The sequence below is a fragment of the Panthera leo genome, chromosome D3, assembly GCF_018350215.1.
Source record: "Panthera leo isolate Ple1 chromosome D3, P.leo_Ple1_pat1.1, whole genome shotgun sequence".
NCBI lineage: Eukaryota > Metazoa > Chordata > Mammalia > Carnivora > Felidae > Panthera > Panthera leo.
The window spans coordinates 10643634-10660604 of NC_056690.1; the positions used below are offsets into that span (position 1 = coordinate 10643634).

The 16971-nt window shown below is 52.9% G+C and overlaps 1 protein-coding gene across 4 annotated transcripts in view; it reads left to right on the forward strand.

The window, feature by feature from the left end:
- TPCN1 (two pore segment channel 1) overlaps positions 1–16971 on the forward strand; it is a 62314-nt gene that overhangs the window by 18039 nt on the left and 27304 nt on the right. For all 4 annotated transcript variants that reach the window (XM_042911328.1, XM_042911325.1, XM_042911326.1 and 1 more), the window contains exon 3: positions 13881–14008. In XM_042911328.1, coding sequence (XP_042767262.1) covers positions 13881–14008 — 128 coding nt within the window. The remainder of the gene's footprint in view (positions 1–13880; positions 14009–16971) is intronic.

The window sequence follows — 16971 nt, forward strand, 5'->3', positions numbered from 1 at the left end:
CTGGCCCAAGGTCCACGGAGACTCACCAGTCTGGAGACGGGGGTGGCCTGGAGAACTCTCAGGTCGCTAGAAATGTGTGTGTGTTGGGTGGGCGATCTTATCTGCTGGCACATGTCCCATCTACTGTTTCTTCAGAGCGTCTCAGTCTACAGCAAAGGATGGGGTTGAAATTCCGGCGTCACCTGCTGGTGGCCTTGGAGACTCCGATGAGGAACTTCACTTTCTCCCTCACTTTCTCCTCCTCCTGTAGAAGGGGGGATAAGAGTAACTGCATTCAGGGTGGACGTAAAGATTGAGTGGGAAATTCCACACAACATCTCCTAGGACCAACTCGGTGAGTGGAAGCTCTAAGTCATAATAAAGTATCAGGGTTCCATTTTCAACACAGTAGCCATGTTGCCCCTTCCTGAGCCCTGAGTAGGCAGCTGAAGGACTCTGGACTGAGAGCTTGAACGTGGTCTTCTCTTATTAAAATCTCTGCCTTCCTCTTAAGGAACGTTAGCTGGTTTGTTTGTGCTTTCTTACCCATGGTACCCATGGTAAACGGGGGAATAATACGTTTACTCCCTTGACCACCATCCTGGGTGCGCTGCAGGGATCATTTAGTTCAAGCAGCTCTGTCCCTTGCTACTTGTTAGCTTGGCTTCTTGGTTGCCCTTGTATGTTTCTTCCTTTTTCTAATATATACTTTTAAAGTTTATTTATTTGTTTTGAGAGAGAGAGTGAAAGAGAGGGAGGACATGAGCAGGGGAGGGGCGGAGAGAGAGAGAGAGAGAGAGAGAGAGAGAGAGAGAGAGAGAGATCCCAAGCAGGCTTCGCGCTGTCGGCGCAGAGCCCGACATGGGGCTCGAACTCGTGAACAGTGAGATCGTGACCTGAGCCAAAACCAAGAGTCAGATGCTTAACTGACTGTGTCATGCACGTGCCCCGCCATTGTATGTTTGTCTGTGATGCTTCTTTTTGGCTGCTTCCCCACGTGGCAGGAAGGGAGACTGAGGAAAACAGGAAGCAGAGGCTGAGCACAGGGGCTGGCCACGGATGGTGCAGGCTCCCACAGTCCTCTGGGAGCAGCAGTAGCCAGACAAGCCCGGGCCCCTGGACAGTGGCACGCCTCAGGGCTCAAGCTCTCTGCAGGCTGTCGCCTTCCAACCGCTGTCACCTCCCCAACGGGCCTGTGCCTCCGGCCGCCTCACTCTTCTGAGCGGAACCGCCGGCAGCCACAGATGATCCAGATGCTGGGGTGAGGCCAGGGTTCGTGCAGGCCGGGTCCAGCCAGCCCCCTGGGTGCTCCCGGGCAGGGGCTGGTGCAGACCTCTGATCTGTGCTGAGCGGACCGTCAGCTGACGCGGAGAGTGGGTCTCCCAGCCAGACTCGTCCCCCGCGCGCCACTTGTCTGTTGGCCTCTTGCAGGGGCTCCGGGGGTGCCAGCGTGCAGTGAAAAATGCCTCTCATCCCCATTTGTTCTTCCACAGCTCCTTCCCTGTCCCTGTGCAGTTCGCAATTAGCATTTCTGATGCTTCCGAGTGAATGCAGGACAGATGTTCGCACAGGTGCTGCACTCCTCGTTGGGTAAACAGTGGGGCTTGCAGACTGTGTGTGTGTGTGTGTGTGTGTGTGTGTGTGTGTGAAGCGAGGGGCCTTTGACGTGTGCACAGACCTTACAACATTTCTTTTCAAGGCACCTGAAGCACTTTGTGCATGGTGGGTGCTCAGTAAGTACTTTTCGGTGAGTGATCCGTTCCGGCGAAAGCCCTTCGTTTCAATGAAGCCAGTGACACAGGGGCAGGGAGTAGAATTGCAAGCCGAGTCTTGAAGTTCACGGACGGAGGAAGGAGAAATGCCATCCCGCCTCACCAAGAGATTACCTGCGGGCGTCCGGCAGCCACAGTTCTCTCTCTGCCTTGGCAGGAGCGGTGGCGGGGGATGTGCAGGAGTCGCGAGACCAGGGTGGTGAGGAGCCTTGGACGGTGGGAGTGAGCTTGGTGCCTCCTGGCCAGGCACCTGCCCGACACAGGTGCGCTCACTGTGCTCCCCTGGGAGAGCGAACTTGCAATTTCGCCGTGCACTGGTTTGTAGACGGGGTTATGATGCTGCCCAAGACAACCGCTTCCCCGCGGACTTCTGGTTGGTGCACCCGGTCAGAGTGCTTCCCTTTGGAACCCGGGGGCTCGGGTCCCGTCTCCCTAATGTGGCGGACAGCCCTCCCGCGGCTCCCGCCTTGTCTCTGCCTGTGTCAGCCTCAGGATCCCTGAACCCTCTGCGGTCTCCCGGACACGCCCCGCTGTTTGCTTCTCTGAGCTTTATGCATGACCTTTCCTGTTTCTGGAGTGTTCCCCTCACCACACCCCCCATCCGCCTTGGGAACCTCCTTCATCCTTCATCCTTCAGAAGTGGCCCAGACATCACCCCTGAATCCCCCCGCCCCCGCCTCTGCCCACTAGCCCCCGTGGAAGGTAGCTGTGACATCCTTTTCTAGGCTGTTGTAATAAGAAATGGCTTTATTGCACAGGATCGCTTTCCTTCTTTTGCCTCCTGATTGTGGGCCTCGTGAGGACAAAGTACAGGGTTTGACTTTTTCGAATCCAACGCCTGGCACCATGCCTGGTATACAGTAGGTGCTGCATAAATGTGTCCTTCGATTAAACCATAGTCGTTTGTATCAAGAAGGCCAGGCTTTTAAGGTTTCACCCTCCCTCGTTCTCCCCCAAATCACGACATGAAGTATTAAGCCTGGAGAGTTGCGGTCAAGGTCGTGTTTGCAACCTCAGGATGCCAGGGGCCCTGTGTAGCCAGTTGAGTGAGGGTGGGCACCTGGGGCGGTGATCACTACCCTAAAGTATTAAGAGGCACTCAGTTTCCCAGCCACTGCTCTCAACCCTCTAGCCATTTCCCCTGCCAGTTCAAGACCCTTCTGTGCTGAGCTCATGTATTACAGGGAATCCCTTAGGTCCCTGTCAGCTGGCCAGAAACAAAGTTAGAGGTGGCACAGGGCATTGCCCTGGCCTCTTCCAAACCAGGGTCTCTCCTTCTAGAACAGTGCATGACCCATAGTACTGGCCTAGTTGAGCCTTTTGTTTTCCCTTTCCTCCTCTGGCCTGAGCCTTTGGCAGGACGGGTTTCGGGCTTGAGGCCAGTGATTCAACTAGGCTGGCTCTGTGCCAGCTCTTGCCTTTCCGGAGTCGGTCTATCTGCCCGGGGCCCTGCCCGGGTTTGCAGTCCCGACTAGCGTGCGCTGCAACACGGGTCTGCCTCCCCACGCCATCTTGGAGCCAGTCAGCAGAAAGGGAAGGCCTGAGCAAGGAGATGTGCACTCTGCTTTCTTGCAGCATCGGGCCTTTTGCTCGATTTTTATCTGGGGGGCTTTGAAGAGCCAGCCAGCGCAGAAGCCGGGTGGCAGCGCTGCGCCCGGAAAACTCATCAGTGTCACTCTGGTTTATTTTCCTCTTCGAGCTTTTTCCCATGGAGTGGGGCTCTCAGCGACAACTGGCGAACGGTCGGGCGATTGCTCGTTGTTCATTCTGGCGGGCACCGGTTTCCGGAGGGCTCCGGGTGCTCTGTGGGTATTCACATTTGTCTCTGTGATGCCCGGAGCTCGGTTGGCCCCAGTCCCAGCTAATGGCTGAAGAAACTGAGGCTCCGGGGACTCCGATGGTGAACCAGGGGAGGGGAGGGGCACCGTTGGGAGTGAACCTGGGTGTTTTATCTCGAAGAGGATGCGGGTGGTGTGTGTGTTTGAGAATGGGCGAGGTTGTGGACATGTAAGAGGAGGGGGGACAGGAGCAAGGATTGAATGGGGCTGGAGTCCCTCCCCCGTATAAACCTGCCCGGAAGCGGTCACGGCCTGGCATCCTCTCCCGTCCAGGAGCTCAGAGGCGACCGCTTTGTCTAGGCCCCAGAGGAAGGTCGCAGTGGCTTTACCCCGCCTGTGCCGACCCTGCCCTTGCTGGGTGGGGGTTGGGACATAGAAGCCCTCCCCTCCTGCGGGCTCCTTCCGTCTCCTCCCTGGTGCAGCTTTATGGCGGCATATGGAAACTGTTTCTATTTACCCGGCACCACCAGGATGCTGCCGCACGCTGTGCTCCAGCGAACGGAAACCTTGGATTCCCCGCAGGGTCATTTCAGAGGCTGCATGCAAAGCAGCCAGCTGTTTTGCAGGGAGCGTCTGGGCCCTGTTACATCAGCGTGGAGGAAGCGTTACCATCTGTGCAAACAGGTCATATCCTCGCTTGTCGGCCTGTCCTCTGTATGGGGAACTTCTCTCCTACTTGGAGTCAGTTTTTTGTTACTGGTGTTTCGTATCCTAATGCCTGCCCGTTGGGCCTTTTCTTTCAGCTCCTTCCCCTCCTCCTGCCAGTGATTTTCTGTTCACCTCCCTGGGGCTGATTGCCAGGGTTCGGGGAGGGTAGTTAAGGGTCAGGTGTTGCATAAATCTTCCGTGGCTGAGGTCTGCTGGCCTGAAGAGGCTGCCGCCCGCCCGCCCGCCTGGTTTCCGCATGAGAGCTCTCTGCCCAGGGCAGCAGAAGTGTGGGACGAAATGTTTCCCTTCGGGGAACTTTCCCCGGAGGCACAGAATGGGACCTTCTTGGTTTTGCCAAGAATGTTCCTGGCCAGCTTCCTCCGGCCCTTCTACAAACCTCCTGGGGGCCAACGGAGAAGCTGGCTTGCTGGGAGGGCCTGGGCAGGGTGGAGGCTCCTCCCATCCTCCTGCACCTGCTGCGTGTCTTTCCCCTTCTTCCCTCCCGCTTCCAGCCCAGCCGCCTCCCAGGAAAGCAGACATGCAGAGGCGAGGGCCAGCCACCGCCTTCCTGGAGGAGGTGGTAGAGGGCCAGATCCCCGACAGCCCCGTGGTGAGGTCATCTCGTCTCCACCAGCTGGGCCCTTTCGGTATGCTTTGACCTTGCCTTTCCAGCTCCCCTGGAAGAGCCCACCGTGCTCCGGGTGAGGCCAGTGCCCAAGACTGAGGTCTCACGTGTTGATTCTCGTGAGGTCTCTAATAATCCTCTGTGTGAGAGGCCATCCCGGCCCCCGGGATTGGGCTGGACCTGGGGTGTTGTGGTGAGAGGCCCCCTGACTGCTTTGTTATCCAGGACTCTCCTCGTGCAGAGGGCGCTCACGGGAGCACCAGCCATTCACCTGGAGGCCTGGGGGGCAGATTCGGCCCCGGGTGGGCAGGAGTAGGTGGCCAGGGCAGCTGGCTGCTTACAGCCACGGGGGCCTGAGGCTCCCCAGGGAGGCGATCCGCGGCAGACCCAGCGGGCACGATGCGTAGGCTTTAACCAGGACGTGGGAACACGTTATCCCTGGCACTTCGTGCCCCGGTGACTAGTCAGGGCAACTAGGAGTCCCTGTACTACCTCTCACTTCCCGGTTTCCTAAGGAAGCCCACTGGGGTGTCTGTTCCCCAGCAAGCAGGGCCTTGTGCCCCCAGATACCCCACTGTCGGAACTATAGGCCCACAGTCTGTGTCCCCGGGCTTGGCTGCCTCCTCGACTCTGTCGCTGGTCACCTGCCCCCTGCACCCCTGCCTTCCTCTCCTTTATGGACTATAATTGTCCTGCCGCTCTCGGAAGCTGCTGAGCCTTTGAGCATGCCTTATGCTGCAGCAATAAAGCACTTGGGATTTGGAGCATTTCCATCGCCCCTGTGTGGCCACTTTTCCAACCTAGGAAGTGGGAAGCAGCATTTGGAGGCAGGGAATTAGGACCCACGTGGTGCCCCAGCACCCCGCCCCCGCCCCCCCCCCCCCCTCATTTGCTGTGCGGTGCACTGAAAATCCCTCTGGACTTGGCCTCAGGGCCGCCCCCTCTGCGTGAGGGCTGCTTATAAACTGAACAGGAGAAGCCAGAGGCTCCCTGCCTTCCATTTGCGCCCTTTCTGTAATCTCTAGTATAATCTCTAAATGTGCTGCCCAGCCCTTGGAGCCAGGTGTGAAGGGGGCTCCGTGAAATCCCCCATGGCTTTCTTGAAAAGCCCTGCAGCCCCGAGGGCCTTTCAGCCCTCCCCGAGTATAAGCGCCACAAACAAGCTGTGGGGCTTTGCCTTTGGGGACTTAGTAAGCAAGCCAAGTTCTCTGTGTTACGCAAGCACCAGGTTGAATGGTTAGAACAAAGTCCGCCCTGGAGGGGAGACTTCTTTCTTGGCTCTGCTAGTCCCATTTTTCCCTTTCTTTCTAAGGTTTTGCCCTGAATTACTCATACAAAATAGTGACTCTCCAGCAAAGTCTTAAAAGAATGATTTTTAGAAAACACGAGAGATCAAGTTGGTGCCCCTTAACACCCTCAGGCACCCCCAGTGCCCTCCTGAGGGAGCCTACTCTGTGCATTCCTCCTGGGCCCTGCCCTCCAGCCACTGGCCTGGGACCCCGCTTCCTGGAATCTTCAAGGAAAAGCATCATTTCACTTCGGATATGTTTGTTGAGCACTCCTACATCATGCCCAGCACTGTCCTGGGTTCTGGGGACGCCACAAGACAAAAGTCCCTGTCTTCGTGGAGCTGCCATTCCAGGCAGGGAAACAGGCACTAAGCAGGCCAACAAGTAAATAAATGCCCTGCCGGGTGGCGATGCAGCCCCAGGAGGAAGCCCAGAGCAGCATGAGGACGGGGGGTGCCAGTGATGTGACTTCCAAAGATGCGAGAAGCCCGGGGAGGACAGAGGGAACAGGAAGTGCAAAGGTCCTTAGGAGCGAGAGGGTGGGTGGGGTGAGAGATCTCGGTCTCGTAGGCCATTTTCCTTCATTTATTTATGTTTTTAAGTTTATTTTTTGAGAGACAGAAGCGTGAGCAAGGGGCAGAGGGGGAGAGAGAATCCCAAGCAGGCTCCGCACTGTCAGCACAGGGCTCACCTCGGGGTTCGAACCCACAAACCAGGAGATCGTGACTTGAGCCAAAATCCAGGGTCAGATGCTTAACTAACTGAGCCACCCATGGCCTCATAGGCCGTTTTAATCCAGGGAAGGACTTCAACGTTTTCTCGGGAGCTGGCTGCTGTGGTCTATTTGGGGCAGAGAAGGGATACCATCTGGTTTAGGTTTTTAAAGGATTATTGTTATACTGAACTATAAAGTTTACTTAAAACACACACACACACACACACACACACACACACACACACACACAGAGGACTTCTTCGGTGTAGAGACTAGACAGGGGCAGGGTGGGAAGTAGGGAGCCCAGTCAGCAGAAGAGGTTGTGCTTCCCCGGGAAAGAGGTGGTTCGGGCCATGGCAGGGGGTGGCAGGGGGTAAGCTGGGGGATCTCATGGTCCAGGCACAACCAGTGTCTGGGGGTCATTCAGCAGAATGAATGAAGGGCATATGAGGGGTGAACCTCCTGACTCCCGAGGGGCCTCCTGCCCTGGGATTCTTATGGGTGTGGCTGCTCCGTTCAGCATGTTAGGTCCAGGAAAATATTCTCCTGTCACCCCCTACCAAGACCCTCTGCCTGTCCGTCCGTCACTCCCGGCCCCCCTGGGCATCCTAAGAGCTCCAGCCCACGGGAATGGCGGTCTGTGCGAGGCCCAGCGCTTCTCTTTGATGGGTCTCACAGCCGTGTGCCCAGTGGGCACGGAGCCACCCGCCACTTGTCTCTGGTGAAGGATGAGTGATCAGCGTTTGTGTTGAGGAAGGCTCTAGATGAGCCGGGAAGCCCAAGTGCTCGACTTGGCTCTCCCACCCCGTCCCTGGCTCCCCAGTTGCCCACCTCTGAAAGGTGGGCATTGAATTAAGTGGTCTCTGCCATCCATTCCAGACCTGACAGTTATTCTTTCTGAGATTAGCAACAGAAAGTATCCAAAAATCTGTGCTGGGAAACCCCACAGCAATCCTCCTCAAACTCACTTCCGTTCGTTGCCTTGTCCGTAAAATGGGGACAGTAATGGCAGGTCGTGAGGATGAAGTTAATATGTATGTGAGGTGTTCAGAAGGGCGCCTGGCACAGGGAACCCGCTCTGGACGTGCCTAAGTTTGTTATTTGGGCAGAAGCGGAGTTGCTGAGCCCTGGGCTATGTAGGTCCGTGGGGCTGCGGTTCATCAGGGGAGGGGCAGGAATCTGGGTGCTAAGAGACGCTGTGACCCCATCCGTGCAGCCAGGCGGTATTTGTGGAAGGCTGCTGGTAACCAGCCGGGTCCAGGCGGCTGGGCTCTGCCTCACGGGAAGCTCATGAATTTGAGTTGTTTTTAAGGCCGCCTGCCCCTACCTGCCTGTCCCCTCGGAGTGTCTATGTACCTGTGAATACATAGATGCTGGGAATCGCGAGGGCAGCTAGTCCAAATCTCCACTCGCCGGCGGAACCTCCTTTCTGTTGAAACATCCCCACGTTTGGGGTGGGATGGCTGTGGAACCTCTTGTCGGGGCCCCGTGGTGATGGGGCACTTGCTGCCTCCGGGGCCATCCAGGTACCTCCAGTCCCCGCCCAGCGCCCAGCACCGCCCTCCGCCCCTGGGGACGCCCATCAAACAGACGGGTGGATGAACCATGCAGTTGTTGATTTAAAATAATTTTACTCAAGGGGGCGCTCAGTTGGTTGGGCATCCGACTCTTGATTTCCACTCAGGTCACGATCTCACAGTTCGTGGGAGTCGAGCCCCGAGTCGGGCTCCACGCTGGCACCCCAGAGCCTGCCGGGCTCTCTCTCTGCCCCTCCCCACTGGCGCGCCAGTGCACGCACGCACGTGCTCTCTCTCTCTCTCAAAAAACCTTTTTTTTTTTTTTTGCTAAACTATTTCCAAGTTACAGATCCTATTTGGGATAAAATAACAGCGATGTACCCAGCTGCAATAGAGCCTAGCATTTATTAACTTACTTTAGCAAATCAAGCGTGACGGTTAAAGACCCCCCCTGCCCAGGGCGTCATTGGGCAACCTGTTTGGCAGAAAGGCCCTCCCTGTGGCCTTCCCTCCCCGGTCTTTGTTCTGCCCTTCGCAGCCCTGTGGCGTGTCCCCTGTCACACACCGGCCGGCCCAGTGGGATCTGTGGCCGAGGAGCGCGTGTCTTACCAGCGGTCCCTGTGGATTTCAGAGACCGGAGGGGGGCTGTTTGCAGCATCGAGGGGAAAATGGCAGCCAAGGCAGGATGCTTCGGGATGCCGCAGGGCACCCGCTCCCAGGCAAAACCCGCCGGCGTGGGTGTGAGTGAGGTGCCCGCGCTGGGGGACGCTGTGGCAGTTTCCAAACGCGGACTGGTCACAGCGGTGTGCAGTGTAAGTGTGAGGGCCAAAGGGGAGAGACTGAGGCGGGCCAGGCGCCTTCCCCCACCAGAAATGGGCTAAGGGAGCTCCCGGCTGGGCGGAGGAAGCTGGACCCATCTGCTGAGACCCCCGAGAGAGAGGAAGGGCTGGGGAGGCTCGCACAGGGGGCCTCCGAGGCGGGGATTCACGCAGATGCCAGAGTCTTGCACCGGCTGGGGGAGTGGCGCTAATGTCCGCTGCCATCTGTGCGAGCTCGTCGCCGCCCACCCCGCACCGGCCCCGTCACTCGTTTCACCTAGGACTGCCGTGTCGCGGGCACAGGCTCCTGCCGTGGCACGTGAAGGTCGTGGACGACGGGCACGCGAGATCACAGCACCACGCAGCGGCCTGCCGGCGGCTTCTACGTGGGAGGCACGTGAGCGCGTCCGGGAGGGCGGTTTGACCTCCTTGCGTCTCCGCCTCGGGCTTAGTTCTTTCAGAAACAGACACTGGGATCGGAGGCGGGGAATGTCGGCACTGGGTAGAAGGACCAGAATGGTCAAGTGCACGCTGCGGCCAGATGTCCTACCTCCTGCTTGTACCTCCCATCTAGTGAGGGAGCCTGCTGCTGTAGTTTTCATCCTCGAGCGGCTTGAAGGGTACCGATTAGGAGCCAGTCACCTAGCTTGGCATCCCAGCCCTGCCCGCCACCCGCTGCTTGACCTCAGGAAGGTACCGAGCCTTCCTGCACCTTAGTTTCCTCAAGTCTGAAGTAGAACAGTAGTACCTCCTTCGTAGGATGGTTGTGAGAGTTAAACAGCTCAGTTGGCATAAAGTACTCAGACGTGCGTCGGTTATCTATCGCTGGAACCTAGTGCCTTAAGAGCAGATATTCTCTTAAGATCTTCTGTGCAGCAGTCTGCAGCTTGGGCAGGGCCCGATGGAGGGGCTTATGTCTGAGCCACGCAGTGTCACTTTGGGCACTTGTCCGGGGCTCGGGGATCTGGTTTTGAGGTGGCTCATTCACCTGACTGGCAAGGTGGTGCAGGCTGTTGGCTGTGGGGGGGCTCAGCTGGGCTGGGGACAGGGGGCCTTGCTTCTCCTCCACGGGCCTCTCCACCAGCTGCATGGGCTTCCACACAACGTGGTGTTTGGGTTCCAGGAGCAAGGGTCCCAGTAGAAAAAGGCGGAAGCTTTTTTGTGACCTGGCCTCAGAAGCCACCAGCACTCTGTCCTCCATCGTACACTGGTCAAGGCAGTCACAGAGGCTCACCTGGTTTCAGGACAGACACAGGGGCGCCGCCCGTCTGGGGAAGTGGCAAAGGTTCTGGAAGGGCACGTAGGATGAAAGATCGTGCTGTGGCTATATTTGGAGAATAAAACCTGCCACGGCATAGGTTCTGGCATGCAGTAAGCCTCAACAAATGCGTGCTGTCACTAGTTCAAAACCATTGGCAGCTGTCCTTCCTCCCAGACTCCTGTTTCTTAGAAGGTGGTAGTATAGCACAGTGGTTAAATGCACCTGCTTTGCAGCCAGGCTACCCCGGGTCAAATCCCGACTCGGCCCCTTAGAGCTGTGGGACCTTGGGTGAGTTGCTTCACCTCCTCAGGCTGTAGAATTTGTGATGATGAGATTGGGATTGTGTAAATTACATCAGCATGGGGCACGGAGCCTGCAATAGTGGTCACTCATTACTTAGATGCCTCATTGGTGCAGTTCCTTCCAGAAAGATTGTCCTATTTACACGTCCTAGCGATGGAGAGGAAGCTGGATCCAGAGTAAGTTTGTGAACTGGAAGTCCCTTGCGCTTCCAGAAGCCTGAAGGTTGGGAGGGGAGAGGGAAGTGTCCTGTTAAAGGTTTGCGCACTGTACATGAAGTGGCATGTGATCACCTGAAAGTAGATTGCGGTAAATTAAAAATGTGTACTCTAAACCCTCAAGTGACCTCTGAGTGACAAAAGAAAGTCTTGCAGCTAAGCCAACAAAGGAGATAAAACGGAATCATAATAAATACTCAGTGATCCAAAAGAAGGCAGAAAAAGAGAACAAAGAACAGATGGGAGAACTATGAAAATAAATAGCAAAGATGATATATTTAAACCTAACTATATCGATAGTTACATTAAATGTGAGTAACCTAAATTCTCCAATTAAAAGGCAGAGATTTTCAGATGGGGGCGGGGGGTGGTGAAGCAAGACCAAACTGTATGCTGCCTACAAGAAACACAGTTTAGGAGCTCCTGGGTGGCTCAGTCGGTTAAGCTGCCGACTTTGGCTCAGGTCATGATCTCACAGTTCATGGGTTTGAGCCCCACGTCAGGTTCTGCACTGTCAGCAAGAGCCTGCTTCAGATCCTCAGTCTCCCTCTCTCTCTGCCCCTCCCCTGCTGTCCCCCCCTCTCTCTCAAAAATAAATGAGCATTTTTAAAAGTTAAAAAAAAAAGAAACATGGTTTAAATATAAAGATGCTAAGAGATTAAAAGTAAACGAGTGGAGAAAGCCACACTAATCAGTCGTCAAAAGAAATAATCAAAAGCTGGAGTGAGTATATTAATAATAGATAAAGACTTGTGTATATTTAGAGAAGATGTATGCATATATACAAAAGAACTCTCAAAATTCAAAGATAGGAAAATAACCCAGTGAAGAAACAAGTAAAAGATTTGAAGATACTTCAGTGAAGACGTACATGTGGCCAACAGGCATATGGAAAGACGCTCAATAATATTAGTCCTAATGCAAAGTAAAAGCATTGAGATTAAGACCGTGCAATGCCATCACACAGTTTTTAGAATGGTCAGAAGTAAGAATGACTGAGCGTGTCAGGTGTGGGTGAGGGCGTGGAGAGATCGGGATCCCCCTGCACTGCAGGTGGGAGTGTAAAATGGTACAGTCATTTTGGAAAGCAGGTTGGCAGTTTCTTAAAAAGTTAAACATACGACCTAGCTATTTCACCCCTAGGTATTTACCCACAAGAAGTGAAAACATGTGTCCCTACGAAGTCCTGCACATGAATGTTCATAGCAACTTCATTTGAAACAGCCCCAAACTGGAAGCAAGCTCAGTGCCCATCAACAGGTGTATGGATCAACCGCGATAGGTCCATACAAGGGAGTACCGCTCAGCAAAAAAAAAAAAAAAAAAAATGGAATGAGCCATCCACACACCATACAACACGGATGAGTTTTGAATAATTATGCTGAGAGAGAGAAGCCAAACAAAAAAAGAATACGTGTTCCATGATTCCGTCGGTGTAAAATTCTAAGAGACGCAGATTCATCCAATAGTGACAGAACAGATCAGTGGTTGCCTGGGGATGATGGGCGGGGGCGGGCACGAAGGGGTGATGGATGTATAGTCTTGATGAAAGTGATGGTTCCACAAGTGTGTGCACGTATCCGAACATGTCAAATTGTGCATTTTTACTGTGTGTCCAATATATCTAAATAAAATGGTTTCTGAAAGTGCGTGGAGAAGAGCTTTGTTGGATCCAGCTGACCTTGGCTGGCAGTGCAAGGTCAGAAAGGACCAGTTATGACCCTGCAGCCCTAGGAACCCTACCGGTTTCCCGCCCTTTCCGATTGGCTTGTGAGTTTTACATATCTGCTTCCTGTCATCTCTGCCTATCTCCTTATCCAAACATATTTCATTCTTTATTTTCCTGTAGGTGGATCAGTTTGAGTGTGAATTGTGGGCAACCGAACTCTTATCCTAGATGATAGTAAATCTCCCCAATTGGTGCCTTTGCTTACCATGTATCAGTAGACACACTTGAGGGTTTTGACAAACCCAATTCAGACAGGCTTAAATATAAAAGGATCTTTATGAGCTCAGAACTTGGAAACGCTAAGAGGTGGATATCAGGCACAGCTTGATCCCAGGGGTGCAGCTGATGTTATCCTTGTGATTCTTTTGTTCTCTCTCTCGGCTTCCTTTCTCAGGCAGGCTTTCCTCAGCCACCTCCAGCAACAGAGAAAGAGCCCCTCCTTCCTGGGTGGTCCAGGAAAAGATCCCAAGTTCAGCCCTCACTGGCTGGGCCTGGGACAGCACCCTCCCTGTACCAGTCCCTGGCCAGGGAGATGAGGCGCTTTTTATGTCATCTGCCCGGGAGCCAGGGGTGGAGTCGGCCAGACGCAAAGAATGGGTGGAAAGTAGGGAGAGGATGTTCTCCAAAGGCAGGTGGGGATCAGTGTTACTGGAAGCAAAGAGGGCATGGGTGTCAGCAGGGAAAAGCAACAGAGGACCCGGCACCGGGGAACAAATCCGATTATTTTTATTTTTCAACGAAGTGGAACGTTAACATGCTTCCCAAAGTCAAAAGTGTACAAAAAGATCACTCACGCAAAGGGAGCGAACACTTCTACGCTGTTCCCCACTCCCCTTGTAAGTCACTGATTTCTGGGAGTCCTAATTTATCCTTCCTGTTTTCTTTATTTTGTAAAGAGAGATATCTGTGTGTTTTCTTGTTTCCTCCCTTCTTTACACAAAAGATAGCATACTATATGTGCTCGTTTGCACTTGCCTTTTTCATTTAACAAGAGAATGAAAAACATTTCTAACTAGCCACGCTAATTCTTGCTATTATCACACGGGATCCAGCGTTGACTTGTAGATAATGGGATATACGTGTGAGCGTACGAGCCTTTTCTTCTGGTGAATGGTGTCTTTATCCTTTTGAGCCTGGGTCGTGAGTGAATCACTCTCTTCTTCCCACGCAGATGGAGGCAGCTATGCCGTCCACGACTCCCGGGCCCCCAGCCTAGGCTCAGGGGGTGAGAGTCCCCCATTGAGTCCCACGGGACACAACTGGGAGATCAACTATCAAGAGGCAGCAATCTACCTCCAGGTGAGCGTCTCCGATCAGGATCTGTTCTCGGTGCCTGTTGGTCGACTAGGGTACCCGGGCCTCTGCTACGTGCCCAGAAATTCAGTTCTGGCTCCCGTTCCTGTCCCTGCTCCTGTCTCAACTTTCAGTGAGGAGAGCCAACCCGATCGTGCCCAGACAGGGAGGGCAATGTGCGTGGGCTTTCCTGTGACTCCCAGCATGTGGCCCTGCCTGTCCCCAAGGTTCCCTGAGTCTGTCCGCTTGGCCTTCCCTGCCTCGCTCCCCATTCTCAGGCACTGACGGTCCGTTCTCGAGGGGGAGTTCTTGAAATAACATAATACTGTAGCAGGGGTTGGTCGGCCTGGTATGGGAACTTAGAGATAGATCTTTATTCCTTTCCTGCCTAATTTGCTGTTGCTTTCACATTTGCTATTTCTTTCTTGGTTCTTGTTTTTGTTTTTGTTTTTCCTCTTTTTTTCAATAAAAACAATACTTTCTTTATGGAAGTAATACATGCTCACTGCAGTAAGTTTAGGTACAAAGGGGATGTGGCAAAAACATTCACCTGAGTCACTGTCAACATTATTTAGGAATAAGGGGTGCCTGGGTGCCTCGGTCGGTTAAGCGTCCGACTCTGGATTTTGGCCCAGGTCATGATCTCACGTTTTGTGAGTTCGAGCCCTGTGTCGGGCTCTGTGCTGACAGCATGGAGCCTGCTTGGGATTCTCTATCCTTCTCTCTCTCTGCCCCATCCCACTCATGCTGTCTCTCTCTTTCAAAATAAATAAACTTAAAAAATTTTCTTGAAAAAGAATAATACAGGGGTTTTCTGTGTTTTGTAAAGTAATTTTAAAGTCACGTGATATGTACAGTTGTATAATCTGCTTTTTTTATAGTGTGTGACAGAAGCTTTTTTCTTGTTTATTAAAATTCCTAGAAACAAATTTTAATGACCTTATATCTGATAAATGGATCCTAATTTATGTGAACTGTCCTGAAAAGGCTGGCTATTTTCCCATCTTTTATACTTCCCTTATTATATATTATGCATTTCCCTATTATAAATTATAATCCGAGGACAATCCATGCATCGAGCTATTTCTCTCTCTCTTTCTCTCTTTAAGATCCAGGATTATTTTATTAGGAAAGCCTCTAAGAAGTGGAATTTACCAGATGGAAGGAAGCAACATTTTTAGGGCCCTTGATGTACAGCGATCAAATATTGTCCAAAGGGGAGACTGCCTCTTAACCGCCTGTCTCACCGTCTGTAGCATTAGTCACTATAATCTTGCCATTCTTGTCACCGTAAAATGTCAGTTTCCTGTGTGCATTGAGTAAGCGTGTAGATGGGGAAGTGGAATTTTTCTTAAATTCATTTGAATAATAATTTTCCCTAATCTTTTTTCTTTGAAGCAGCTCTCACATTGCAAGTATGCGTGTGTGTGTGTGTGTGTGTGTGTGTGTGTGTGTGTGTGCGCGTTTTAAAGATTTCATTAAATTCGGATAGTCATTTCATAGTTGCTCAGCTCCCTTTATGCTTCTCTTGTTTTATGCAGCATCACATAAGCTGTGTTCCTCACCAGATACATTTTGGTTCAGGTGAAAACAATAGAAATGCTTCCGGGACAATTTGGCAAGCTCGGACATGCCTGTCGGTGATCTGGAAGGGTGCCGCAGGGTCACTCTGTGCACTGTCACCTTAAGGTTGAATAGACGCTATCTAAGCACAGGATGGATCAAAACACAGAGTTAGGATGGCTTGGGGGACTTGAGAAGTCTGGTAATTCCTTCACTCCTTAAGCAGGTGAGAACATCAGTAATGAAAATATCTGCCTTGAAGTGGGCACCTGCTGGTCAGTCTGACAACCCTCCAAGGTGGTCTGATCATCTCCCGTTCACTGACAAGCAGACAACACTCAGAGGGGCTAACGGAGCCCAAGGCCACCCAGCTAATAAGTTACAGAGCGTGGATGTAAACCGCGTCCAGCTCACCTCAAAGTGCTTCTCTTCTATACATTGTTGCTTTATTTCTTTACCTGCCCACGTGTATCCACTTGAAAATGGGCCCCCGTTGTGGAAAAAGAGGCCACAGAACTGCAAGTATAGTATGATAATTTTTACGTAACGTTTATGCATCCAGACACACACACACACACACACACACACACACACACACGGGTTCATATACGTATCTAGCAACATACACCTGCGTGTGCACGCACATGTGCATAGATCCCCATTCCCATCTGGAAAGTTGTTCATCCAACTCGTAAAGGTGATTATCTTTGGCTGACGGAATTTTTACTGCCTTGTAATCCCGTGTATTATTTGAATTATGTTTACCAACAACGCGTCATTTTTTTTTTTTTTTTAATAAAAATCCAAGCAGAACTCAGACGCCTCTGAACGGTAGTTCACGGCTGTTTCACGTGGGGTGGGTTTAGCTGGTGTCAGATGGTCTTTTTTTCCTGCTTTGCCGCTGAGCTGCGGCATGGCCCCTGAACCAGGCTGTGGGTACGCTCGGATAGTTGGCCCCTTGCTCCTCTGAAGATACCTGGGACCTGTGGTTTCCTCTCTTCCCAAATTTTACCTGTTAACTCACTCACCCTCGGGAGCCGGGTGCTCTGTGGTCCTGGCACCTCGCAGTGAGGAAATAAGGCCAGTGTTCTCCTTGGGGTTTGGATCAGAATCCAGTGATGTGAGTAGTATTTTCCTCTATCCTTGTTGGTGGAGACCTCATCTGCTCTCCTGGCAATTCCAAGTCCTGGAGGTAAAGCCTGAGCACCCCCCCCCCACCCCCCCTTGTTGGTGGTTCCCTCTAGCCAGACCTGGCTACTTATTGGAAGATGTTACCCAAGAATTGCATTTTTTAGTAATTCGAACCAGAAGCTTCCCGGGCCACCCTGTGTGCCCCCCCCCCCCCCACCTCCCCGGCCATGGCGGTGGTGGTAAAAACCACAGCCCTGCACAGATCACAGGGCTAC